The following is a 26,770-nucleotide window of genomic DNA, read 5'->3' on the forward strand; positions in this document are numbered from 1 at the left end:
CTTATCATCATGCTGTAAGACTGGCACTTTCCTGGGTTTCAGTGCAGACTCATCTACCTTATTATCAAGAATATCTGTCACCAGTTGTGCATATTGTTGATTTTATTTCTTCCCATGATTATGAGCTTATTGAGGTATACACAAATTGGTGTAGGATGTGAAAGCTGTTCTTCTATAAACTGTGAATATTAGCTAGTATGTTAGTGATACCAAAAATCATTGTACAAATATTGGTACAAGCCAGAAAGAGTATAGATCTTTCTGAACATGTGTGATCCCATTGAGTGGTAACTAAAATTATTCTCCCATGAGTTGAATCTTCGAGGAAAATGACCAGCTGCTTGCCAGGAAAATAACTCCACCAGAATCTCAACAGGTAAATAACATATTAATGATGGGTTTTGCATTGCTCACTGTCTTTTAGTTTCTGGAAATTTGCAGGGACCCATCAGATGTGAGGACAGTAATGTGGGGATGTCAGAAGTGTTAGATGAAATGTGGTGGAGAACTGCTGTTCAGGCCTTTCAGTTGAACTCCTAGCACATCGTTTGTGACAGTACATAGTGCAAGCTGTGCCTGTGAAAACTGAAGGGTGCTGTCAGCATGAAGAGGGATGTGGCCTTCGAAATTCTTGCTGGATCAGTGATGTATGACTATGGACAGGACACTACTTGATAGGACCTCAGACAAATCAGTTAATGAAAATCCAGAAGCGTTAAAGAAATTCAGTCCATATATATTCATGACTCATTTTGAGTTATCTTCATGAACTTCAGCAGACACATGACTGATTTACGCCTATCAGGTGTCCAAAGTCAGCTCTAGTGACTACCAGTGTGTGGCATATGTTACGCTGCATTTTGAAAGCAGTGCATCTCACATGCTGGTCGGTTGAGACTACAAGGAATGTTGTTGTTGCTCTGGTGTCGAGCCAAAAATGTAATTAATGTCTGGCAGTGGTGCGGCTGTGACGTAACTTTCTGTCTGTGGGTATAACTGGTGGATGCACCTTGTGTGTGCGTATTCCATTCAGCCAAACACATGTCATTATTCATTCTGTTACAGAATGTTGGTATGTGCTCAACACAGTGTTAATAAGGGCATGGCAAAATGGGTATTCTATTCCTTGATACATTCTGGGAAATATAGCAGAGCATGGTAATATTGGGGATGCAGATAAGTGTGTATGGTTTGGTAAATAGGTGCTGTGGTAAGTGCACTGTCCTTTGTATGACATTTTCACAAGCCATTATGAACAATCGTGAAACTTCAAAGATGTCCTTAACTGATGAAGTATTCAAGTTGAGGGCTTTAACACATGATTGCAAAAGCCATATATTCTGCATTACACAATTTCATATGAGGCTGTGTGCATATGAGTAGCTACACCCCAAATTGAATCAGATGAAATGGCAACAATGATTTATGCCTTGTAATTCACAGACCGATTGCGTATCAGATTATCCAGGTTGTTTCTCGCAATTTAATAAATCCAAACACTTCGATACTACATGTATCATGTGTTAAAGGTACATACCTCTATATGGTCTACAAGGTCCTGTGAGGAATGTTCCATTCAGATAAGAAACTGTCATAACAGTCAAAATATTTGTGGATTGCACCAGGTCAGGCAGTAATTACCTTAACGCTTGGTCCGTGAAATGAGTTACCCCAGGATGGTAACAACAGTCTCTCACAAAGTCTTTCCTGTCTTCACAGACACTATCAAATGCTGGGAATGTAACGAAGGCTGATGAGATCAAAGATGAGGACTGGGACAATGGAGTGGATCGTGTAAGAGTTGTTCGATAAGCTTTTATTACTGCTGAAGCTGTAATCATGCCACTGTAGCAGTATCTATAGAAGCTGTAGCTGTTGCTGTGTCTATAGTTATCAGTCCTGCAGTTGCTACACCAGTTGTTTCTGTTGCTGCTGTAATTTTTAAAGTTGATGCTGTATGAGTTTCAAAGCGTCCTCTTTCATAAGAAAACTGGAATTCTTCTACATCCATTAGGATAGAAATAATAATACTATGTCATTCCAAAATCCTTATCACCATTTTTCCCCTCTCAAAAACTGACCATACACAGAAGTTCAAGACACATTACGTGTTACAAGTTATGTAAATAACTTAGTTATATAAATAACATAGTGAATAAAACAGGTTTTAGCTATACAGTTAAAATAAATAGTATCAGCCTGGGGCTCAGTGGAATTTAGTCAGTGCTAAAAGATCCTGCAAAACAACACAACAAAGTAAGTTCATGAACAATCTCATTAGCATGCAGCACATAGCATGCAGGACATAGAAGCAATTCAGAGGCGGGCTGCTAGATTTGTTACTGGTAGGTTTGATCATCACGCGACTGTTACGGAAATGCTTCAGGAACTCAGGTGGGAGTCTCTAGAGGAAAGGAGGCACTCTTTTTGTGAATCGCTACTGAGGAAATTTAGAGAACCAGCATTTGAGGCTGACTGCAGTACAATTTTACTGCCGCCAACTTACATTTCGCGGAAAGAACACAAAGATCAGATAAGAGAGATTAGGGCTCGTACAGAGGCATATAGGCAGTCATTTTTCCCTCGTTCTGTTTGGGAGTGGAACAGGGAGAGAAGATGCTAGTTGTACGAGGTACCCTCCGCCACACACCGTATGGTGGATTGCAGAGTGTGTATGTAGATGTAGATGTAGACTAGACTACCAGTTACAGTTAATTGGCTCTGGGCAAATGGCCACCAGCTTATATTTACATTGGGGAAGAAGAGACTGCTCGCAGTTTGAAATATAGAGTACTTGTATTGATTGACGTTCTAGGCCAGTGACTCTTCTAGTGATTGAAGGTCATGATATTAGATCTTTGAATTAATTAGGCCTGAACAAAACTACATCAGCCTTACAAAATGTTTTGTTTTACTTTTCTTTGTGCTGGGTAATATACATATATTACATGTGTAATCATTTGGACAATTTTGTATTATGTGTGTAATCATTTTGACAGTTTTATATTACTGTATTCCTATACATACTATAAAACCTATACTTAAATTTGGGATATTTGCAACACCCAGGAAGAGTGGCCTAAATAAATGAAAATTTGGGAGATGTGTAAACAGTGCACCAAGAATAAGCAGTTGTAAATTGTAGAGAGGTATCATACACTTAGGCTGGGCAGCACCTTCACTTGTGTGATTGTAAAGACCTTTGAAGAACTGTCAAATGAAGTTGAAAAGCCAGTACCATCATCTCACGTTAATGTCAGAGGTTGCAATATCAGCATGTGTCAAATTAGGCACAAAGATTGTAGTTGTGCAGCTGAAAGAATGTCTGTGGCAGTTGGCAACTATGTTGGCAATGTTGCTATGCATCTGTGATAAGTGTGTGAAATCAATGGATAGAAACTGTCCTGGCCGCCTGACTACGAATATCACACCAGAAAGTTGTAGAGCCATTACAGTGCCATAGTATTGAAGTTTGAATAAAACTAATAACCTCAGGAGATCAAAACGTACTCTCTTCATAATTAAAAAGAAAAGTTTACTATCGTGTTGCTGTGTGAGCATCCAAGGAGCCACCAGCAGCAGCCAGATGGTGCTCTTTTCCTGAAGATGACTTCTACATGAAGTCGAAACTGGTCATTAATAAAATATTATTGCACAGTTGACTGTTGTTTTAACCCAGTAAAAAGAAAAGATTTGGAAATATATGATGAGATAAAGTAAAGGTCATGATGTTTCAGTATTTCAATACGTATTTTAATACTTAGATGCATTTCTTACCCAGATCTTATGGAAGAGGGTAGATGCCACAGTATTCAGTTTGTGTCATCATTAGCCACATCTCCTACATCACTATCAATGTCTTGGCAACTGCTGCTATCATCCCCTAATCTTGTCATCAACTCTTCCACTTTTTGTTCCAGTGCACTTCCTCATTGCCATACCTTTTGTAAAAGACACGCCTTGTGTGTGTGACTATTTTTCTATTTTATGAGAATAATACTGCCTGAGCCCCACATTCTAAAAACTCAATGTCTTTTAATTATTCATGTGTGCAACATATGATTTCACCTGAGCCCACACTAGTTCTATTGCAATGCAATTGCAAAGGTACTCTGTGACAGACTTTTCCGCAATTTTGTCAATTTTGTAAATGATATTATGTGATTTCTGCTCTTCAGTGTGATTTTTTTTAAAAAGGTATGTGTTATTCAACATCAGTTTGACAGATGAAATGGTCAGCTAGATACAAGAAACAAAAAAAGTAAAATAAGTATTTAAATGAAAAATATTCTAATAAATTATTTACTGTGAATGGTTTTGTGGTATATACATGCACAAACATTCACTTTTCTTATTTGGTTTGTGAAAGTCATGAGTGGGTAGAGGACTTATGCAAGATGCTCATAGCATGGCATGACCTCTATCTTGTCTTTGCAGGTCTGTGAGCTTCATCTACAATCTTGACTCAATGGTGAAGCCCACAGATGTGAACCTGTATGTGTCATTGGTTAAATATTGTCTGCCTGTGTGCTGATCTGTTGCCATTCATGCCATTGTATTGACGTTCATTGTCCAGAAAACATAAAAAAAGCCTATATACACAATGGTCAGGTAAACACCATCTTTGGCAAGCTGAGGTGCAAAAATAATGGTTTTGATGAGTCTTGCTACAAACTGTTCTACAGTGATGGCTGCATAAGTGTTTGATCCTTCTGTAATTATAAAGGTCTGAAAGACTTTGTTGTTGAACAACATAGCCATCAACAGTAAAGTTTAAGAGTTCAGTGCATCATTTTATGCAATTAACTGCAAATAATCAATTTTTGACAATACAGTGTAATTGAATTGATAAGAATCTACTCATCCAGTGGTGGCAGGAGAATATACACATAAAAAAGGTTTAGTTTATGGAAGCTTTCAGAGCCAGGGGCTCCTTCTTCTGGCAGAAGGGTTGAGGGGGAAGGAAGAGGGGTGAAGGGAAACAGACTGGAGAGGTTTAGGAAAAAGTGGTAGAGTTTGGAAAAGTCATCCAGAACCCCAGGTCAGGGGATACTTACCGAACAGGATGAGAAGGAAAGACTGATTGTTGGGTGCTGCACCAGACAAGATTTGTAAACTTGAGAACCTAAACATGGAAGGCAGGGTAATATGCAAGATAAAGATTACTGGTAAAGCATCATGCATGAGGCATTAAGAGTGAAAGCTAAGAGGGATGGTGAAAAATAGAAAGATCAGAGAATGAAAGATATAGAAAACTAAAACAGAGTGAAGAAAGGAGTAGTTACCATGAAGAAATGCTGATATGGAAGACATCATCATAAATTAAGGCCAGATGGGTGGTGAGAACCAAGGACATGTCGTAGTGCTAGTTCCCACCTGCAGAGTTCTGAGAAACTGGTGTCTGGGAGAAGAATCCAGATGGCACATGCGGTGAAACAGGCACTGAGGTCACGACTAGTGTTGTAGAGCATTCCCTGCAACAGGGTGTTCTGTGTTGCCAGTATACTCCCTCTTTTTATGCCAAAACTGAGCTTGGCCAACCTTCTTAAAATCCCCTAACCTTCACTGCTGCCTCCCAGTGCAATAATAGCTCATGGTCACAAGAACTAGTCACAGCAGCATAGTATTCTCAAACTCTCATCTAAGCCTTTCTTCCCTCCTAAACTATCCGTATTATCCAAGGGTCTCACTTGCTTCATCAGTAACATTTTAGAGCTCTTCTTCAGACAACTCCATGTGCCGTATTTTATCAGGACAGTGACAGGCCACATATTCCTAGGAATGTGCAAGTGTTCACCTGAAATTGACAGGTACCACTAGCATTGTTGCATATTCGAGTGACATGTCACCCATCAAACAAGCATGGAACGTGGTTGGCTGCTCCTTGATCTCTTCATTCCTGTCTCCATTTGCTCTGGTGCAGCAATGATTTTCTAATAAATAAATAAATAATTAATCTTGTCACAGTGATGTGATTTGTATGCCTCAGCGATATAGGTAGCTGCACTGTAAGTGCAAACACATCAAAGGTCTATCTGTGGAGAAGCTAGACTAATATGTGGTTCCTGAAAATGGGCAGCAGCCTTTTCAGTAGTTGAAGAGACAACAATTTGGATGATTGACTGATCTGGCATTGTAACATTACCCAACACAGCCTTGCTATGCTGGTACTGCAGCAAGGCTGAAAGTGAGGTGAAGCTACAGCCATTTATATATTCGTGTGCTGGCCTTCATTTGCCTGGCGTAGCAATTGTACTCACTGCTGGTGACATGCAGGCATTGGTTTCATTCCTGCCTCCTGAAGTCATTTATTTTTTAATGTTTTGCATTTCTGGTATGTTCTAAGACTTATGTTTTTATAAACCATTGTAATTTTCTGTAAATTTTATGTATGAATAGAAGCGTTCTCTGCTGATACAGCCAGTCAAGATCCAAGTGTATTCAGTGAATCTGCTTTCATTGTATAGTGTTAGTTTTGTTGATGACCCAGTCTTGTAACTGATTCTAGATTCTGCATTCTGTGTGACATAGTCTACGGGAGGGCACTGGGTGCTTTGGATATTGGTAACACCATGGCTCCAATAAGGCTTCACAAAAGCCATCACCTTCATAGGCAGGAACCGGAATACACACAGTACATTCCACTGATGGTACACATTGTCAAGGTATAAATGGATACAAAAGCTTTTGTTAGATGTAAGTCAGGCATCCAACGGTATTTTTGGGAGGCACTAGCCAGCATCTGACATAGTGGCTAAAGGAATTTGACCGTATCACGAAATATAACAGGTGAATGCCATGTATTCCCAGTGTCTACTTTTACTTGGATGGTACAGCCAAGTTGTGGGATGAAAAACAAGTAAGGAAATAACCAACAGGTGGCACAAATTTCAAGTGGAAATTAAGAACACCTTTGGCAACAACCAGAGCATGCCCTCATAGCCAGATAACTGGAAAATGAAAACCATTGCATGGGGGAGATGACATATTTATATACGCAGAGTGATTTGGAGCTGTGTTACACACCACACAGTGAACCCGATTATGATGTAACCTGACACATCTAACGAAGGGTGTGCCAGAGGATTTATGTCAAGTGCTCATTTTGGAGGGGTGTAATCACATCAGAGAAGTTATCAGTTGGTGCCAACACACTGAAGCAGTGCACCATGAAAACAGTATGTCGAAACACTTCTGACAGACTGTTAAATGTTATAATGATGGCCATCAGGACCTTGCATCAGAAATATGGGAAGCAGTGAGAAAATAAGTATGAGGGTTTATGACGACATCTGTTGATGTTAAACTCGGACAGCCAGGGGTAGGAGCATTGAATGCTTACTCCAGTCGAGAGGAGGTAATATCACCAATTCAAGATGATGTTCACTGATCATTGGTGCCAGTCTATACAAGGCATACCAACAAGAAGGAGTGAAGCAAGTATAGGACAAGATACAGTGTTCTTGATGACAGAGATACAGCCAGTTGCAGACCAACCATAAGACAACATACTTGTTTCCTGATGACATAGATACAACCACGTGCTGCATTAACAACACGAGAGTGGGGGGGGGGGGGGGGAGAACAGAACAAAAATAAAGAGACATAGGTATATTTCCCCTGTGGATATGCTAGACATGTTAAACTATTATGCCACAAGACATTGAAAGAGTGCCATGCATGCCAAAGCTTTGAAAATGACTACAGCTGGCCTGTTATGACGTTCGCCTGCTTTATTTCTTCATTGATTGTCCTCAGTGTCGACATACTGTGTTGCTACACTGGCTGAAAAATGGTGTAATTTCGACACTGACTACTGTAAATAAAGTAGCTGACAGGTGCCCAGTTGCGTTTCACATTTCTTTACTTACACTGTTTACAACCTCCCCCCCCCCCCCCCCAATAATACACAGTTATATATGGCCAGTGCTCTATTGTTTAACTTTCGATAAGCCTCATTAATAAGTTGCAGGCGAACATCCTCACACTGCTACAATTGTTTACTGTTGAACATCTACGAGCAGTAAAAGCCTAACCGCACAGTTCACTGTTCTTGTAGAATAATAGGGTACGTATGGAACATATACTATCATTTTTTTAACACACAGCCTATTGGTGTAACTCTTACTTCACAGTTAAGTGGATGCATTGTTGTTGATCTAACCAATACGGGTTCTCCATCTGAAAGTCGGCCATGGACCCACTGTCTCGGGACCAGAAATTGGTGCCTTATACATCCTCACAATAATAGGTACTGAAACTACACATTGTTTGATGTTTAATTTACAGAAATTACAATTAAAACATAACTCATTCGATCAACCATATACATCGAAAAATTGGTTCTTTTTAACAGTTTCCTTTACTACAGGAGTTAGGCCGAAGTATTTGTTTAAATCATGAAATTAATGTATATAGTTACACAAACAATACTTTTGATGAAACTGTTAATTAATTTGGAGTTAATTAAGGGCTGGCTTTGCTAACATGTTTTCAAATAGAGCCAAATAAATCTTTTAAAATACTATTAGTTGTTCCTCCAAATGTTTATAATTATTATAGAATTTATGTTTGTTTATATGTCAACATTAGAATTTAAGTTTCGAAACAATTACTGATTTCGCCCTATAATAAAAGATACTAAATAGGAATAGTCGAAATAAATTAGAAAATCAATTACATACATAAAATTAAGCACAAAATTAGATCTGGTGTTATATTCTTTAAAACTGCGGGCCAACGTTTCTCTTTTATGAAAGTGCAGATTATGCTCGCTTATGTTAATGGTGATTGATTCAAAAATGGAAAAAAAAGGAAGAGTTTTAAGGAGGAAGATGGGAAGTAAAAGTATCCCAGCTTGCTTCGTCACACTGAGCGACAAAGCCCCCTGCAGTATCCTGGTTGAGGTCACTCTCCAATGTGCCACAGTCGTTCCTTGTCATCATACAGAGATACCATCTGCCCAATTTTTTTTTTTTTTTTTTTTTTTCCCAGCTGCAAATTCTCAATAAAACCAAGTTAAGTGACCATCAAAAAAGAGGCTCTGGCAGACAAAAATCCTCAATGGATGACAGCTGCCAATTTACGAGAAAAGTTGTCGACATCATCACCTACAAGCAACATCTCCAGGCATTAGTCAACGTTCAGTTATATCAGATGCTTATAACCGAGAACTAAAGAAGATTATGCTAAGAGATTTTAAGGCCAATGTGCTGAAAGCTGCAAATGGAAAATATTTCCAGCCTACAGTATTTTCTTTTGCAAGAATAACTGCCGAAGCCATTCACATATGTTGTTTTACCAGAATGCAGTTATAGTGTTATTCTTGGATGGACTTCCTTACAGGTGGCACAAACAGATTGCAGGTACAGACTGCCAAAGCTACCACAACAGGATGGTGCAACAATTTTTCTGGGTAGTTGTATATTTGTTTACCAGCGAAGACACACTTGTGAGATAGGTTCTTTGAGGGGCATAAAAAAGTGAAAGTGTGTGTGTGTGTGTGTGTGTGTGTGTGTGTGTGTGTGTGTGTGTGTGTGAGAGAGAGAGAGAGAGAGAGAGAGAGAGAGAGACCTGTAAACTTGTGCCTTTATTTCAAAAGTATTTCCCAGCATCATTGAGGCATCTTGTCCCACTGTGAAACCAGGTGGTGAATGACTACCTTGAAAAATTCCTGTTGCTGTATTCTGAACTCTTTCCATATGGCTTGATTTCCTTGTCCAAGGTGAACTGTTTACTTCTCAGATCCTTCTTAGCTCACCAAAAATGGCGTAATCCAAGGGAGACAGGTCTGAATCGTATGAAGCATAATTGAGGAACTTCCATTTGAATGTGTGCTAGAACTTATTGACTACTTTTACTGTATGAATCCCTTTTCATCGAAGAAGAAGGTGAGCATAACCTTTCATGCACTTGTGTGAATGTCATGGATAATGTGGCCCTGCATGCTTCCACTGGAGACTTTGTTTTGACTCAACTTTAAAGTGATGAATTATTGCCTCATCTTTTGCAATCTCTCATGCCAGGACCTCATTCCTTTCCTTGGCATGGCACTGCAGATGTGAAAAGATAGAGCCCCATTAGACAAGCTTCCTGTGCTGTTTGAAGGCTACAAGAAACCCGCTGGGTGCACACTTTGTGTGGAATTTCAATCTTTCCTTTCTGGTTAATGATGGTGTGAATACTTCTGATGTATAATGCAACCTCTGTGGCAATGGTTGCTACTGAAACTTGCTGGTCTTGGATAATGAGGATATCCACCTGCTGGACAAGGGCACTGGTAGTGTGGTGTGGCACTCCAGACCATGCATCATCAGTCAACAACATCTGTCTATCCTATGAATCTCTTGTGCATGGCTTGACCCTTGCAACAGACATGAAGTGCGCTCTGTTTGCTAGTGCCATCCTTCCATGTATTTCCATTCCTTGCACTCTTTTTTGCTGTCAAAAAGTACACTACACCCCTTTGCTCTGCTTTAGAAATGTCTGTTTTACTATTTTCATCACAACCAAATATAGTAAACAGTCAACATGTGTACATATTCGCTCTTTTGTCATGTGGGTGTGTGCTCTTATGTCTCTAGCAGTGAGTTTAGAACCTCAGCGCTCTTACTGGGACTGCACCTCCTTCCCCAGACAACAACAGTATGACCTTTTCAGCGATTTTTGTTTTGCAGCCCTCAACTCATGTCTTTTTGAAAAGCAGCTTACAATAAGTAGTCTGGAAACTCAGTTAAACAGTGAAGCTGTGGCCGAATGCAAAATAGTACTCAGTTTTACCAAAGAATCTATGTGTCAGCAATGATCATATGATCCATCAGAAATGGACAATCAGAGATTTAATTCACCAGTTGTCAACAGCAACTCATCTTAAGGAAATGTGCATATGGACAACCAGACCAGTCCAGGAAGGTCACCTCTGTGCCATCAATAGAGAACCAAGTTGCACTACCATTACTGATTACACAGCGGAGGAATCTACTATCCAGCCACCAACAGGCCACAGATTCACCGAGGAACAATGTTGGCCTTTCTGTGTCGGTTTGTGGCCGCATTAATGCAGCTAAATGACAGATAATCCAGGAAGACCTGGAGAAGATTCTATGAGACATCATTAGACTGTCAGAGAATTGTTAGTCCTTGTGGAGAAGAAAGATGGCATCTGGTATTTCTTCATCAGTTATAGGCGGCTGAAAAAAATACCCAAAATGGATTTATACCCATTCCTGTGAATTGATGACACCTTGAAGTGTCTTGAGGGAGTGAAAGTATTTCAGCACTACGGATATTGAGCAGGTTACTGGCAGATCAAGGTTGACAAACTGAATGGGAAAAAGACTGCTTTCATAACAGCTGATGGCTTCTGTGAGTTTGGATGTACGCTACTCAATCTATGCAGCACTACAGCTGCCTGCGAAAACTTGGACAACAGCATAATTTGATGGTGTCATCAGAGGAAACAAAGCTGGCTTTCTACAAGCCAAGTGTGGACTGTTACATCACTTAACTTGATAGGCAGGTTTGAGGGTTTAGGCTGAATTTAAAACAGTGGGAATTAGTGAAGTGAGGTGGCTGGCTGGGTGAGTACAGTGTTATCAACAACAAAAGTAAAGTAAGGATAATGCAGGAATGGCACTAATAAAAAATAGGAGAATACTTTGAGCAGTGTAGCGAACACATTATCATAGTCAAGATAGACAAAAAGCCAAAACCCACTGTATTTGAAATGTGTATGTGTAATAGCTCAACAGATAAATTATTCAGTTTATTAAGGGAGACAAAAATTTAATTGTTAAAGAGGACTGGACTTCAATTGTAGAAAAATAAAATAGACGAAAAAATACGAGGAGAACGAAGAAATGGAGCAAAGAAATAAAAGGAAAAGATGCCTGGTAGAATTTTGCACAGAGTACAGTTTAATCATCACATCATGGTAAGAATGTAAATAATTTAGGAGTAAAGGGGACCACTCAACAAATAAAAGTAATTCTGAATGTTTGAAAGCCACACACAGAGGAGGAAGAAAACTTGCTAGCTTTCAGAATAAATACTTTGACAAGCTAGAGAACAAATACACTACATCACATGCTGTTCTACAAACCACCTCTCAAGAACAAATACACTACATCACATGCTGTTCTACAAACCACCTCTCAACCGAATCACAGTTAAAACACTATCATAGCTACAAACCACTACAGTTCATGTTCATATCAATGTACCCCTCCTCACACATTGCTCCCATCAGAATTTTTTGTCTTTCCCTCTTTCTTTCCCACGAGTGATGATAACTTATGCACAATTAAATATCCTCATGACACAGAACTATCATATTGCCCTCAGCACAATTTCTTCCAATTGTTTCACCCCACAAACTCAAACTTTGTTATCCAGTTCAACCATTTAATTTTTACATTATTCCTTCTCCTGTGACGTTTCACATCTTCTTATCACCACCACAGCCCAAATGGACCCGTGCTTCATTTGTCTGCATTAGTTTGGAAAAGTATCCCTGTCCGTAGCTAAAACCGAGTCCTACATCTGTTCCTTAAATGCTGCCAAAGCCATGGAATCTCCCCCAGCGGCTGAACAACAAAAATTCCTTTTTCTGGATCCTATCTCTCATTTAGTAACAACCTTCACCTTTTCAGATTCCTCCAGTTCCTAACCCTGAAAACCTTGTGCTGCAGAAACCCATCTCCAAGGCACAGACAGCCCAGAACCATCCCTGCTTCCTCCACAAGATATTGTTACTGTGTAGCCCAAACTATACACACCATGTCTCCAAAAATCAAACCTCTCGTTCTCAAACACCTGGAAGAGAATTTCAGACATCACCTCCATAAATTATCCAACCTTTTGGCATGCTACTCCCACCTTGTAGCTCCGCTACCCATTAACAGCTATCGTACGCACGGTGAACCCCCCAACCGTATCCCCACCCCTCCACCCTTCCGTCAACCACTCATAGCACCCTGACCCTGTCTAGCTGAACTTTTCAATTTGCCACATCTTCCAGAACACCATGAAATCCAGAACGCAAACAAAACCAGAAACACCATTGTTAAGCTTGCACAAAACACCTCAATCCCACAGAAGTTTCATTTCTATCCAAAGGTCTCACCTTCAGCTGTACACCTAAGTTTAACTGTTTTGGACTTATCAAAGACTTACTTTCCTGCTCCCAATCCCTACAGTGAAACACTTCTTCACTACCATTCCCTTTTTTAAAAAAAAAAAAAAAAAAAAAAAAAAGGGCAGCCAATCTAATCCCAACATTGAATCTTGTCTCTCTCTCACAGCTTATATCGTCATCTAAACATAACGTGTGCTCCCCATCCTACCATGCCAACCCATGGCCATGCTCCAGGAATTCCTTACCTCCAGCTTGGCCTCACCACCCATTCCCAGGTCCCTTCCTAAGAAAAACTAACTTCTCAACAGAATAAAGGACAGCCAATCATAACCTCAAGCCAGATCCTGACCTTATCATCACTACCATGATGGGTCACAGTGACTACCTGATAGATCTGAAGTGAGGTGGCTGATCAAGTGAGTAGAGAGTTATCATTAACAAAAAAATCAAGTAAGGAGAATGCAGGAGTGAAAGTGATAATGAATAAGAAAATAGTAAAGTCTAGCAAACTAGTTTGTCAGCACATTATCACAATCAAGATAAGCACAATACCAAAAGCCACCATAGTAGAAGTAGTATATAAGCCTAGTAGTTCTGAAGATAAAACATTATTCAATTCATTAAGGGAGATGAAAATTTAATTGTTACATGGCACTGGAATTCAATAATAGGAAAATTAAGAGACGGAAAATAGTAGGCAAACAAAGTAATGGGCCAGAAAAATAAAAGGGGAAGCTGCCTGGTAGAATTTTGCATAGAGTGCAATTTAATCATTTTATTGTGGCAAGAATGTAAATAATTTAGGAGTAATGGCAGTGATTCACTAAATAACAGAAACAGTGAGTCATCAATAGGCACACACACACACACACACACACACACACACACAAAGTGAAAGTGCTGGTGTGTGGGAAATGCCGGATTGCATTTCAACAAGTGTACTAGGATGGCATGGGGGTTGTGGAGGTGGTTTGGGAAGAAGGGGGGGGGGGGAGAGGCTGGTGGCAGAAAGAGGGAAGGTGAATAGGTAGTGGCTCGGAGGGAGGCTGCAGGTTAGGAACATTGAAGTGAGAGGTTACAGGTGCACAGGCTCAGCATGATATACATGGGTACCAGAGCCGGTGAGGTGCGGCACACAATAAATATGATGTGAAAGTGTGGATTGGTAGGGGGTGACAGGACAAAGGAAGGAGAAACTGTTGTGTTGAGCTTTATGGGAGTGAAGAATGTAGTAATATTTGAGAACATTTCTTGCAAAGAAACAGCAGTGTGGCTAAAAGTACTTTAAAAATAGATTACAGCAGTCTCGGCCACAAAAACATTTATTTCAGTGGTAACCAGTTTCGGTCAGTATTTGACCACTCTCAGGTTCATACCATGATGGTAGGAGGTATCAGTGAATGGAGTGCGTGTAGTGACTCCATGAATGTCAACCGACATTAGGAGCAGTGGGGAAGGATCTTGGGTAAAATGTCCCTTGTTTCTGGGCATGATGATATGTCATCAAAGCTTTGGTGAAGGATATAGTTTTGTTGCTCCAGTCCATAATGATACTGGGATATGTGTGAGGATATGGCACAGACTAGGTTTGGGGGAGGGGGGGGGGGGTTAGTGTGTTTCTGTGAAGACCTTAGTGAGACCTTCAGCATACTGAGCAAAGGAGTTCTTGTCACTGCAGATACACTGTCTACGGGTCTTGGCTCTGTGGGAGTGGTATTTTGGTGTGGAAGGGGTGACTGCTGTCAAAGTGCATGTACCGTCAGTGATTTGTTGATTTAACATGGAAAGAAGTGTGGATGGAGCCATCAGAAACGTTGAGATCAGCATAGAGGGAGGTTGCACATTGAATTGGAGAAGTGGATGGAAGAAAAGATGTTGAGGTCATGGAGGGATAAGAATGTAATGTCTTGGCTCTGAGTTGTTATCAGTGAACAGTTTTGAAAATCTAGGAATGTTTCATTTAGATGGTCCATAAAGAGGTTGGCTTAGGAGGGTGTGATGCATGTTCCCATGGCTGTGCTGCAGATTTGTTTATATACCTTCTCCTAAAAGGAGAAGTAGTTGTGTGCAAGGATATAATTGGTAATGTGTATGAGGAATGAAGTAGTGGTTCTGGAATTGGAAGGACTTCGGGAGAGGTAGTGTTCCATAGTGGCAAGGCCATGGGCTTGAGGGTTGTTTGTGTGTAGAGAAGTGGTATCAACAGTGATTAATTGTGAAGTAACTTGACAACTTTGACACTACCAACTGCAGATGGTATGGATTTCAAAAAGGTATGTCCACAATTAAAGCTATATTCTCATTTACAACTGATATACAATAGACTCCTTAGACAGAGAGATGGTGTCAGTTGGCATATTTTGTGATCTAGCATGGAGATTTCAACTGTGTGAAACAAAATACTGCTTGACAAAGTGTATCACTACAGAATCACAGCAACAGTGGTAGCCTGGCTAAAATCCTATTTGTAAAATCTAAATCATCCAGTTCCATGCTGATCATTGAATACCACAGAAGATCCCTATTGTACAATGTAGTACAAAGTTCATAGGCTTTCAAATAAATAGTAGTTTTGCCTGGGAATGCGGCATCCTCTAGACTTTAAATAGATTGAGGTGCAAAGGAATTATAGACATTGGTTGTGAGTGGACACTGAATGAAATCAATGAGGAAAGTTGAAAATTTGTGCCAGATTGGGATTCGAATCCAGGTCTCCTGCTTACTAGGCAGATGCTCTGACCACTAAGCCATCCAGACACAATGGTCACTGCAGCTGCATGGACTACCCAAGCACTCCTTCTGTCTGACCCAAATTCCCAATTTATCCACAGACTATTAATGTAGTGCCCCTGTTATCCTTATTATTTGTGGCATTTTGCCAATTCCGATAAGAGTTTGAACCTTGTGCACCTGCGCTCAAGAGATCATTGGCCAAAACACACACACACACACACACACACACACACACACACACACACACACCGGGAGGGAGGGAGGGAGAGAGAGAGAGAGAGAGAGAGAGAAGTATAAGATGATCCCCCCTTTTTCAGAGACTTCTTGAGAAAAATTTATTTTTTAACATATTCTGATTAATCAAAATTATAAACTTCTATTGATGTAAGGTTGGTTGGTTGGTTGGTTTGTGAGATTAAAGGGACCAGACTGCTACGGTCATCGATCCCTATTGAGGGAAGGCATGTGCCTAAAATGTTACCATTACGCCTATCCTTAACTTAGGCCCTTTATTGGTTGGCTATGTTTTGATAATACAAGGAAAAATAAAATAAACAAAATGAAAGTGTTTACATTAATTTTTATCTTCACTACCTCTGTTGTTTAGCTTGTGTCTGTGGTACCACTGGTCTTAATCATCATCGTCATAATCCTAACAGAGCACCAGTGAAACATATTGTCACAAATATTTGGCTGTTTCTGCCGAATATATAGCGATATTTTGAACACACAGCAGATTTTGCTTCTGTACTGTCATGAGAATATTGCAATGTCTTTTACTACAAAAACATATCATCTGCCCATCACTCCCTCATTGATTGTGTGATTCCAGCAGCTGACATACCCTGTATTGTTTGTGTTGTACCTCACGGTGAACATGGCAACAATGCTGCATGAAACACCAGAGTGTCCCCAGTCTAGACTTTTATCATCTCTTGCAGAAATGTATACTATTGTTGAATATTTGTCCAATTTTAAAGTCAATTTGATTCCTAGTACAAAATGATTTGTACAAACTGTAGTTTGTACTGCTATATGTTCATAAAAAGCCAAAGTATGCAACATATATTCCCATTGTTGGCAGCAAGTTTAAATTTACTGCCTACTCACCACTCCCCTACCCACACTTTTTATAGTTCTCAGCTAAGCTTGTACCGCTATTCCCCTTCCGAGCCTTCTTTAGTGCTGTGCTTGCCAAAAGTGAAACAGGGACGGCTATATCTTTTAGGGTGCAGGTCATGTGTAAGAAGAGCAGCTAATATATAAATAAAAGATCACAATCCAGTCCAATTCTTGAACTTTTGCTCATGCCATGACCTAGCGTCGTTTGTTGGTACTACCTCCACGATGGGTCTTTCTGCTATAATTCTTTCTTTCAATAACGATTGCAGTCAGTTTAATGTGATTTGTTTCACTTGTTATGCGTTTAAATTTGCATGAATTTCCTTCCTCATTTCATCTGAATGTCACCTTCTTCTTCTAAAGCTGACTGAAAGCTGGCAGCATTTTCCTCTGGTTTCTAATACATTAACAGCTACCAAACTTACATTTTCAACACACTTCGTAAATTGTTAGTTTATCATAACCAAATAAAATACTGACTTGGGTTCACAATCATGTGATGGTTTTAGAAGGACAAGATTTTCGCCTTTGAATGTGTATGATATCCATATATTAATATATTTATACAATATCCATACATGTATGTATATTGTATCCGTACATGTATGAGAACTTCTATTGCAAACCTACTCAAAGACAACAAAAGGTTGTGAGTTGATTGAATTTAATGCTATTTTCTCCTGTGTTTCACAAAATTGTCAATTTTTATGAAGAGTATGAGATTGCTGTAGTGCCTAGTTCATAGTTTCTCATGTATCCATCTATTGCACTAGCACCGCGATTCAATTTTAATGTGATTGTTTGTGGAAGATCGATATCACTGTCTAAAATGTAAGACCGTGATCAATACTGTATAGAGCGCTTATGCGTATCAGCAAATCTCGAGCCTGGTTGAAAGAAAGTAGAGGGTGAGCACAAAGTCTTGCCCTGATTATAAAAATTTATAACAGAATCACCATATGACATAATAAGTTACATGTGATGCCGTTATGTAGGTTAGTGTTACTAGTTGTTGTGACCAATAGATGGCGCTAGTGCTCCACAACACCATTGCGCTCTGTTAGGTCACGTTAGTTGCTGCCGAAATGGTGTTGAAGCAGGAGAATACGCAATGTGTGCTTTGGTTTCACGAAACGAAATCGCCCATCAGTGTTCAGTGTAAATTTTGGGCTTCTTATGGACGCAGCCCTCCTGATGTTAAATCAATAAAAGCGATTGTATCCAAAGTTTAACAAAACAGGCAGCGTTGAAGATTGTCCTCAAAGTGGCAGGCCTCGTGTGAGTGATGCAACTGTTTATCGTGTTCAGCAATCGTTTCAATGGAGTCCGTCTAAATTAACTTGTCAAGCATCACATGAGCTTCAAATACTGCAAGCGAGTATGGTGAAGATTCTCCATGAAAGGCTTAGGTTGCTTGCTTACAAAGTGCAAATCATGCAGGCCTTGCAACCGAATGATTTGCTGACATGTGCTGAATTTGCAACTGAGATTCCCAACAGGATTGATGGCGCTAATGATTACTTAAACCGCATATGCTTTACTGACGAATCCACCTTTCATGTCAGTGGAATCGTAAATAGACATAATGTCCATATATGAGGTTCAGAGTCTCCACATGCTACTGTACAGTTACAGGGAGACAGCGAAAAAGTGAATGTTTGATGCGGCCTCATGCATAACACGGTTTTTGGATGGTTTTTCTTCACGGAAAAAATCCATTACCGCTAACATTTATTTAGACGTTTTGCAGTAGTTCATTGCCCCACAGTTAGAATAATATCAACCATGGATAATTTTCCAGCATGATGGAGCACCTCCAAGCACATCCAACCCCCCCCCCCCCCACCCACCCACCCCCCACACCCCACTGGGCTTTGATAGTACATGATTTCCTGGATGAAACATTTCCGGATCGGTGGATTGGAATGAATGGTCCAACACCCTGCACCCTGGCCACCCCCCACCCCATGACCTCTTTTTCTGGGGCTATATCAAGGACAGAGTCTTCGTCACACCAGTTGCTGATGTCGATGAACTGAAGGCTAGGATACAAGCTGCTGTGGGTTCTGTGACAGAACACATGTTACAAAACACCTGGTGGGAACTGGAATACCGCCTCAACGTTCTTCGAGCTACCAAGGGAGCACATGTTGAAGTTTACTAATGTAAGTGGTCTTAAAAAAACTAGTAACACTAACCTATGTAACTGCATCAAACGTAAATTATTATGTCAAACAGTTAGTCTGCAATAAATTGTTATAATCAGGCAAGACTTTGTGCTCTCCTTGTATTGTTTAACCTCAATAGCCAAAGTTTCATCTGTAAATGTAAGAGAACCCCCAATTAATTTATTAAATACTGTAAAAATGTTTACCTCAGCAGCAGTAGTAGTTTAATCTGTGAATATAAGACAATGCAATAATTTCCGATTGCCAAATTTGGGAAAAACCTCGTCTTAGAGTCGGGTAAATATGTTATGTCCAAAAGAGCAGACACTGCATATATACACTGAACAACCAGAACATTATATGACCACCATTCTAATAGCCAGTATGTCCACCTTTGGCATGGATAACAGTGGTGATGTCATTGCAATTAAGCAACAAAGCCTTTGTAGGTCACTGGAGGGAGTGGGCACCACATCTGCACACTCAAGTCACCTATTTATGGAGGGAGAGTGATAAACTCTGGTGCAACACTCAATCACATCCCGGATGTGTTTGATCGGGTTCAGATCTGGCAAGTTGTGGAGGGGGGGGGGCAGCACATCAATTGGAACTCGCCACTGTGTTCCTCGATCTACTCCATCACGCTCCTGGCCTTGTGATATGGTGCATTATCTCGCTGAAAAATATCACTGCCATCAAGAAACATGATTGTCATGAAGGCATGTACATGGCCTGCAACCAATTTACAGTACTATCATGTTGCCTTGCACGAGCTCCACTGGACCAGGGATGCCCACATGAATGTTCCCTGGAGTGTAATGGAGCCGCTGCCAGCTTCCCTCCATCCCACAGTACAGGTGTCAAGGAGCTGTTCTCCTGTAAAGAAAATGGATTCGTGCCCTCCCATCGGTTTGCTGAAGAAGGTATTGAGTTTCATCGGACTGTGCAATAATCTGCCACTGTGCCAACATCCATTGCTGATGGTGATGTTCCCATTTCAGTCGTAATCACCCATGTCGTGATGTTAACATTGGCACATGCATGGGTTGTCGTTTGCAGAGGCCTATTGTTAGTGTTCAGTACGTTGTGTGTTCAAGCACACTTGTCTTCCCCCCAGCATTGAAGTCAGATTTTAGTTCTGCCACAGTTCGCTGCCTATCCTGTTTTACCTGGCTGCTCAACCTATAACATCCGACATCTGTAATGAGGGGTGGCCACCCAACTCCATGATGTCTGGACATGGTTTCATCTTGGTTTCGCCACATGGTGAAGATGCTCACCAGAGCACTCCTCAAACACATGACAGGTCTTGCAGTTTCCGAAAGGCTTGTGGTGAGCCTTCAAGCCATTACAATCTCCTCTCAGTCAAAGTCAGATATTTAATGCACCTTCCCCATTCTACACAAAGACAGCACACTCAGTGATACAACATGCGCCATACATTTGTCTAACTGGCAGTCATTCCTTGCCAGGTGATGCTGCTCTCACCTGGAGTGGTTTATATAGATAGTAGTTCGGTGGACATAATGTCCCGGCTGATTAGTGTATATAATTAAGGTGAGACAGCCAATAATCTTTTCAGTGTAGGTGCAGACTAGGCTTGAACTCTTACAGGAATCGGTGGTATGCTGCGATTAATGAGGGTAATCGGCAAGAGCCACTACATTAGTAGTATGTGGATAAGTTGAGAATGAAGGTTGGATGGGTGGCATATAGGTTAGTCAGTGCATTTGCAATGACCACTGTGGTCAGAGCATCTGCCTAATAAGCAGGAGACCCAGGTTCAAATCCTAGTCCAGCACAAATTTTCAACTTTCCCCATTGATTTCAATTGATGCCCCACTTGCAGCCATCCAACGTTTGTAATTCCTTTGTGTCTCAATTCATAGTGAGTTTGAACGTGATGATATAGTGGGCACACGAGTGATGGGACACAGCATCTCTGAGGTAGCAATGAAGTGGGGATTTTCCCGTATGATGATTTCACGAGTGTACTGTGAATATCAGGAATCCGGTAAAACATCAAATCTCCAACATTGCTGCAGCCAGAAAAAGATCCTGCAAGAACAGGACAACAACCACTGAAGAGAATCGTTCAGCGTGACAGAAGTGCAACCCTTCCGCAAATTGCTGCAGATTTCAATGCTGGGTCATCAACAAGTGTCAGTGTGCAACCCAATCAACGAAACATCATCAATATGAGCTTTCGGAGCCGAAGGCCCACTCATGTATCCTTAATGGCTGCATGTCACAAAGCCTTACACCTAACCTGGGCCCGTCAACACTGACATTGGACTGTTGATGACTGGAAACTTGTTGCCTGGTTGAACAAGTCTCGTTTCAAATTATATCGAGTAGATGGACGTGTGCAGATATGGAGACAACTTCATGAATGCATGTCAGCAGGGGACTGTTCAAGCTGGTGGAGGCTCTGTAATCGCATAGGCTGTGTGCAGTTGGAGTGATATGGGACCCCTGACACATCTAGATACGACTCTGACAGGCGACACATATGTAAGCATCCTGTCTGATCACCTGCATTCACTCATGTCCGTTGTGCATTCCGACAGACTTGGGCAATTCCAGCAGGACAGTGCGACACCTCACACATCCAGAATTGCTACAGAGAGGTTCCAGAAATACTCTTCTGAGTTTGAACACTTCCACTGGCCACCAAACTACCCAGACATGAACATTATTGAGCATATCTGGGATGCCTTGCAATGTGCTGTTCACAAGAGGTCTCCACCCCTTCATGCACTTAAGGATTTATGGACAGCCCTGCAGGATTCATGGTGTCAGTTCCCTCCAGCACTACTTCAGACATTAGTCGAATCCATGCCACATCATGTTGCAGCACTTCTGCATGCTCGTAGGGGCCCTATAGGATATTAGGCAGTTGTACCAGTTTCTTTGGCTCTTCAGTGTGTGTGTGTGTGTGTGTGTGTGTGTGTGTGTGTGTGTGTGTGTGTGTGTGTGTGTGTGTGTGTGTGTAGATGTTATCCTGAGCCTCATTTACTGTTAGCAGAATCTCAAATATTGGAGACAAAAGTGCTTGCTTTGACCATTTCCAGCTGCCGTGTTTCGTGAGATGTTACTATGGGGTTATTGGCGTTTGCCATGAGGTTCATGGCTCTGCACTATGAAGTTAACGAAGTGTGCCATGATTATAAAACAAGAAGTTCAGCGGATCTGGATTGCAATGCACATGCACATGCACACTCATCAACAGAATATGTATCTAAATGAAATAAAAAAATAACAAGAAATAAGTATCTGCAATTCAGTGGTTGAGTTGTTTTTGGGAACAGGTTGCATTTAAAACCGTAAATACTCAGTATGTTTTTGGTGAACTGTATGCTTTGAGGAATTTAGAAGGTAGATGTTAATTTACTTTTTTTTCCTTTTTTTCTCAGACTCAGTTTGTTGAGAATAACTGATGATAAAATTGAAAGAAATGGTTCCCTGTAATACCTGTGCTGATTTACTCTTAGTAAATTAGAAACAACATTTTTATTGTTGCAGAGCGCTTTGGATCCAGGAAGAAAAAGAACTGCTCCAGGAGGTAGCGGGCATGGGAGAGTTACGTGAACCTTGGCACTCAAGACAAGTTGAATTGCTTGACAGGCATCTACAGCTGTTGCACCTTTACTCTCAAGCGAAGGAGAATCTGGCAGTCCATCGTGGTATTTATCTTTTTTTTTCTGTGTGTTTGTTTTCATGATCAATGTAAATAGTACCTAGATTCTGACAGTTATTAAAGACCATTCTGTAGTTGATTGTGCATTAACCGAGTGTGACAGGAAACTCTTGTTTTATTGTGTGTATATGGAACTGTCTTTTATGCAGCTATTGTTAGTTCATTTATGTTTAGCTCTGTTGTATAACTTTATAAAAGGTATAAACAAAACACCATAATCATCCTGATACAAGCCATATTTCCACTTTTTATCTGAGCTGCCTTAACACTGTGGTATCATATTTTGTTTTCCCTTTGTATTATAATATAGCTGACATTGCTTTGAGCCATGAGTAAGTTTGTGATCATTGTAATCTCATGTTGTTCTACTCTTATATAATATTTTTTAGACTTTCTATGAGAGCTAATTGTCAGTATACGCTTTGGCACGAATCTACCAGTTAGCTATGTGCAGTGTCATGATATCATTCAGTCTTCATGAAGAAAATTTGTCTGCTAAATACAATAGTGAAAGAAATTGTACACTTACTGTTAGAATCAGGTGATATTAATGAGGATAGCTTTTTCTAACAAGAAACTACTAACATGAAAGTGAGTGTTGTGCTTAAAGCACAGTGCCATTGAAAGAAGTGCAGTTTATCTGGATAAATGAAAAATTAGTGGTAGAACTACTATTGATAAATCTCTTGTAAAACATTCAAATACAAAGAAGATGCTTCTGTTGTCCAAGAAGCACAGAATATGGATTACTGGCTAATAAGTAATGTGGTCTTACTGAGTCCATTGCTGCTTCACATACTAAAGTATGGAGAATGTCTATGGGAGCATACAGATGAGACTGTTTTCTTCCAACTATAGAGCAAGAATGTTCTATATTGGTTTTAGGTGGTCATACCATGAGTTTCTGTGAATCCTATGTAACACTGAAAGGAAAAGTAACTGGTAAAGTTTATTACACTATACAGGATGGCCACTGGGCACTGTGCACTGTTTTCTTTTAACCAACTGTCCAGTGACTTTTGCACCACTCTGTGGAATGGACTGTTGCTCAGACACACAGGCATTTATTTCAGCTTGTAATTGTGTCTTCAAACATAATTCCCCTAGTGAAATTACTGTAAATGTCGAAGATTGGTTTGATGAGCATTACGCTGATCTACATCTATATCTACATCCACATCCATACTCCGCAAGCCACCTGACGGTGTGTGGCGGAGGGTACCTTGAGTTCCTCTATCGGTTCTCCCTTCTATTCCAGTCTCGTATTGTTCGTGGAAAAAAAGATAGTCGATATGCCTCTGTGTGGGCTCTAATCTCTCTGATTTTATCCTCATGGTCTCTTCGCGAGATATATGTAGGTGGGAGCAATATACTGCTTGACTCCTCGGTGAAGGTATGTTCTGGAAACTTCAACAAAAGCCCGTACCAAGCTACTGAGTGTCTCTCTTGCAGAGTCTTCCACTGGAGTTTATCTGTCATATCTCTTCTGTCAACCCTATCTGGTACGGATCCCACACCGGTGAGCAGTGGGCGAACAAGTGTACTGTAACCTACTTCCTTTGTTTTCGGACTGCATTTCCTTAGGATTCTTCCAATGAATCTCAGTCTGGCATCTGCTTTACCGACGATTAATTTTATATGGTCATTCCATTTTAAATCACTCCTAATGCCTACTCCCAGATAATCTATGGAATTAACTGCTTCCAGTTGCTGACCTGCTATATTGTAGCTAAATGATAAAAGATCTTTCTTTCTGTGTATTCACAGCACATTACACTTGTCTACATTGAGATCCAATTGCCATTCCCTGCACCATGCGTCAATTCGTTGCAGATCCTCCTGCATTTCAGTACAATTTTCCATTGTTGCAACCTCTCAGTATACTACAGCATCATCCGCAAAAAGCCTCCGTGAACTTCCGATGTTATCCACAAGGTCATTTATATGTATTGTGAATAGCATCTGTCCTACGACACTCCCCTGTGGCACACCTGAAATCACTCTTAGTTCGGAAGACTTCTCTCCATTGAGAATGACATGCTGCGTTCTGATCTAATAGGTTTTGCCTGACCTTATTCCCAGACCTCCACAATCACTCGATGAGAATCCTGCAAAATATGTTATTAAATTTCAACAGTTCCTTGTGAGGAATGGTATAAAATCTCATTAACCAACATTCAGGATATATTTGTTTTGGTCCTTAGAAAAATTCAGGTTCTATTTGATGCCAAAGATTGTCTACACCGTAGGTGAGGGTTCATGTTATACTGTCCTGTTTTTTACATTAATTTGTACAACCTTATCAGGGTAGACATCTTAGTAAACATTGTGTTCCTTGTTTTTATTGAATAGACCAATAGATGAAAAATACTAAAAAGGCAAACTACCTGAAGACTTCCATCTTAGAAAATCTATTATCTGAATATAATAGAGGGAAACATTCCACGTGGGAAAAATATATTTAAAAACAAAGATGATGTGACTTACCAAACGAAAGCGTTGGCAGGTTGATAGACACACAAACAAACACAAACATACACACAAAATTCTAGCTTTCGCAACCAACGGTTGCCTCGTCAGGAAAGAGGTAAGGAGAGGGAAAGACAAAAGGATGTGGGTTTTAAGGGAGAGGGTAAGGAGTCATTCCAATCCCGGGAGCGGAAAGACTTACCTTAGGGGGAAAAAAAGACGGGTATACACTCGCACACACACACATATCCATCCACACATATACAGACACAAGCAGACATATTCAAAGACAGAGATGTCAGTCGAGGCGGACGTGCAGAGGCAAAGATGTTGTTGAATGACAGGTGAGGTATGAGTGGCGGCAACTTGAAATTAGCGGAGATTGAGGCCTGGTGGGTAACGGGAAGAGAGGATATATTGAAGAGCAAGTTCCCATCTCCGGAGTTCGGATAGGTTGGTGTTAGTGGGAAGTATCCAGATAACACGGACGGTGTAACACTGTGCCAAGATGTGCTGGCCGTGCACCAAGGCATGTTTAGCCACAGGGTGATCCTCATTACCAACAAACACTGTCTGCCTGTGTCCATTCATGCGAATGGACAGTTTGTTGCTGGTCATTCCCACATAGAATGCGTCACAGTGTAGGCAGGTAATTTGGTAAATCACGTGGGTGCTTTCACATGTGGCTCTGCCTTTGATCGTGTACACCTTCCGGGTTACAGGACTGGAGTAGGTGGTGGTGGGAGGGTGCATGGGACAGGTTTTACACCGGGGGCGGTTACAAGTGTAGGAGCCAGAGGGTAGGGAAGGTGGTTTGGGGATTTCATAGGGATGAACTTACAGGTTACAAAGGTTAGGTGGATGGCGGAAAGACACTCTTGGTGGAGTGGGGAGGATTTCATGAAGGATGGATCTCATTTCTGGGCAGGATTTGAGGAAGTCGTATCCCTGCTGGAGAGCCACATTCAGAGTCTGGTCCAGTCCCGGAAAGTATCCTGTCACAAGTGGGGCACTTTTGTGGTTCTTCTGTGGGAGGTTCTGGGTTTGAGGGGATGAGGAAGTGGCTCTGGTTATTTGCTTCTGTACCAGGTCGGGAGGGTAGTTGCGGGATGCGAAAGCTGTTGTCAGGTTGTTGGTGTAATGGTTCAGAGATTCCGGACTGGAGCAGATTCGTTTGCCACGAAGACCTAGGCTGTAGGGAAGGGACCGTTTGATGTGGAATGGGTGGCAGCTGTCATAATGGAGGTACTGTTGCTTGTTGGTGGGTTTGATGTGGACGGACGTGTGAAGCTGGCCATTGGACAGATGGAGGTCACTGTCAAGGAAAGTGGCGTGGGATTTGGAGTAGGACCAGGTGAATCTGATGGAACCGAAGGAGTTGAGGTTGGAGAGGAAATTCTGGAGTTCTTCTTCACTGTGAGTCCAGATCATGAAGATGTCATC

The 26,770-nt window shown here is 40.9% G+C and overlaps 1 protein-coding gene and 1 non-coding gene across 3 annotated transcripts in view; one reads left to right on the top strand and one right to left on the bottom strand.

The window, feature by feature from the left end:
- Positions 1-26,770, top strand: part of LOC126259671 (inositol polyphosphate-4-phosphatase type I A) — a 272,253-nt gene that overhangs the window by 177,631 nt on the left and 67,852 nt on the right. For both annotated transcript variants that reach the window (XM_049956616.1, XM_049956617.1), the window contains one exon: positions 22,684-22,844. In XM_049956616.1, the coding sequence (XP_049812573.1) occupies positions 22,684-22,844 (161 nt within the window). The remainder of the gene's footprint in view (positions 1-22,683; positions 22,845-26,770) is intronic.
- Trnat-agu (transfer RNA threonine (anticodon AGU)) lies at positions 15,820-15,892 on the bottom strand. The gene has a single exon. It is a non-coding gene; the product is annotated as a tRNA-Thr (tRNA).

The sequence above is a fragment of the Schistocerca nitens genome, chromosome 5, assembly GCF_023898315.1.
Source record: "Schistocerca nitens isolate TAMUIC-IGC-003100 chromosome 5, iqSchNite1.1, whole genome shotgun sequence".
Classification (NCBI taxonomy): Eukaryota; Metazoa; Arthropoda; class Insecta; order Orthoptera; family Acrididae; genus Schistocerca; species Schistocerca nitens.